The 2,616-nt window shown below is 41.0% G+C and overlaps 1 protein-coding gene across 1 annotated transcript; it reads left to right on the forward strand.

Moving 5' to 3' along the window:
• Nucleotides 1-243: 243 nt before the first annotated feature.
• Nucleotides 244-1,374, forward strand: LOC134314352 (4-galactosyl-N-acetylglucosaminide 3-alpha-L-fucosyltransferase 9-like). The gene has a single exon (XM_062994931.1). It carries the CDS (start codon nt 244-246, stop codon nt 1,372-1,374), a length of 1,131 nt encoding a protein of 376 aa, XP_062851001.1.
• The last annotated feature ends 1,242 nt before the right edge of the window (nt 1,375-2,616 follow it).

Genomic DNA, 2,616 nt, shown 5'->3' on the forward strand with positions numbered 1-2,616 from the left:
TATACCTATGCTGAATAATTGAACACCCATTGAACAACGTTGGGATGAATTGGAACATTAATTGCAGTCCGGCCTTCTTGTCCAACATCGGTACAACTTTATATTAATGCCCATGACTTTGGGATGGAATGTCCCATTGTCTGGACGTTCGACTGTTTGAAATGCTCAGATCCTGTTTTTGTATGTTTGCTTTAGTGACGTTGCCATAATATCTCATGTTTTTTTTGTTTCCTAGATCCAGAAATGACGCCCAGTTCATCTAGAACCCAACAACTGTGTCTGATTGGCATTTGCTGGTTTTCAGGAATCGTCTCATGCATGCTGTTTTTACAGTACTCCACACCGAAATGCTCAACTCATGTAATTCCACCATATAAGCCAGAGATCAAGAGAGTGAACATTTCTAACTCTGTTCCCAAGCCAGAAACTCCATCGAAGGAAGAAACAAAGGAAGAAAAACCCATCCTGCTCCTCTGGGTCTGGCCTGAAAATTATAGATTTGACTTCAGCGACTGCAAGAAATTTTACAACATCGATGGCTGCCATTTGACTGATGACAGAAAACTTTACAACCAGGCAGATGCCGTCCTGATCTTCCACAAAGCTATCAGGTGGGATCTATCCAACCTTCCACCATCTCCTCGTCCTGCGTTTCAGAGGTGGATCTGGTTCCACGTGGAATCGCCAACCAACACGCACAAGATAACAGGTCTGGAAAACCTCTTTAACCTCACTTTGAGTTACAGACGGGATGCTGATATTTCCGTTAAATATTGGTTGACTGTTAATAAAACACCAAATACGGACTTTGTAATCCCTAAGAAGGACAAGCTCGTCTGCTGGATCGTGTCCCACACTGATCCATCGCCCGGCATTAACATCAGGATGAAGTACTTCAATGAGCTTAAGAAGTACATCAATGTAAACATATTTGGGGGAATGGCTGGATCTCACTTAAAATCTGAAGACTATTACCCAACCCTGGCCAGCTGTAAATTCTACCTTTCGTTTGAGAACTCCGTCCACAGGGACTACATCACTGAGAAAGTGAATGGTCCTTTATCTGTAGGAACTGTCCCTGTTGTATTGGGACCACCAAGACAGAACTATGAAGACTTCTTTCCACCTAATTCCTTTATTCATATTGATGATTTCCCCAATCCTCAAGCTCTCGCTAACCGTCTACTTCAGCTGGACAAGGACGACGAGGCTTACAGACGATTCTTTGATTGGAAAAAACACGTCACTGCTACTCCTCATCTTGTTAATAAGAATCAAGAGTTTATCATTTATATCTGTCACGCTTGTGAATATATTGGGAGACACAAGGAGTATAAAGTTGCACACGATATCTACCAGTGGTGGTTTTCATAAATTAAAGGACTGTTTAAAGGACCAAAACTATGTGGACACCAGACTGTGAGTTTGTCGGGCATCCCATCCTAAAACTAAAGGTATTAATATGGTCTTGCCCCTCTAACAGCACCTTCTTCTGGAAGCTGTTCACATATGATTTTGAAATGTGTGTTTGTGAACATTTTGTCCATTTAGTTTAAAATAATTGAAGTCATGGCCACTCATGTGGCGCAGCATTAGAATACGCCAGCACACCAGAGCTGGGAATTCGAATACATCGTATCGAATCTCAGCTCTGCCATCCGACTGGGCTGGGCGGCTATATGAACAACGATTGGCTGTTGTTCATACAGGGTGGGAGCCGGATGGGGACCTCATAACTGATGTAATTACGACCTCTGCTGGCTGATTGATGCTGATTAATGCTGATCAGGGTGTGGCTCTTCGTGCACAGGGCTGATTTGCATATGAAATCGGCTGGTGCAGGTGAAAAAATGCAGTCGGCTGCTGATCACGTATAGGAGGGGACGTGTGTCAGTTCGCTCTCCTCAATCAGGGGCGGGGGTCAGCACCAGTAGAGAGGAAGAATAACGCAACTGGGTAAAAATTGGACGCACTAAAAATCGGGAGAAAAAGGGAGAAAATTCAATGGATGATACACCTGAACTTAGTAGTTAGGAGGGATGTCCACATACTTTTGGCCATGTATACATGTTTAAAATTTTTAGATATAGTCATTTCTAAAATCATGTTAAAGAAATCAAATATTTATCCTTGTTTTACATGTCTAGTGATGACTAGAATAATTAGAAGCTGATTTCAGATCTTGTTTAAATTTCATATTTTTATACATAATTTCTGAATAAAATTTATTATTAACCTACATCTGTAAAAAATATATAATTAATAAGTTATATAATGAATTTGTATTAATTTTCTCTTACAAGTCTTGGCATAAAGGGATAAACCACCTTTGACCCACTTATTTATCACTGCATTTTTATTTTTTACATTAACATGTTTTTTTTCTGATCAGGGTCGTGGTGGGCCCAGCTTCCCCCGAAAACACTGAGCACAATGCAGTAACACACCTCGGCCATCCCCCCTCAGACATAGGCAATCATGTCTGTTTTTTGTCTCCAGACACAATGAGCTACTGGGAAGCATATTAAAGGCTACTTTAAATTAAACGTACACACTTTCCTCTGAACTCAGTAAAAAAATATTCATTTTCCCAGCGGGCCTGAAACCTTCTGCATT

The sequence above is a fragment of the Trichomycterus rosablanca genome, chromosome 5, assembly GCF_030014385.1.
Source record: "Trichomycterus rosablanca isolate fTriRos1 chromosome 5, fTriRos1.hap1, whole genome shotgun sequence".
Taxonomy (NCBI): Eukaryota; Metazoa; Chordata; class Actinopteri; order Siluriformes; family Trichomycteridae; genus Trichomycterus; species Trichomycterus rosablanca.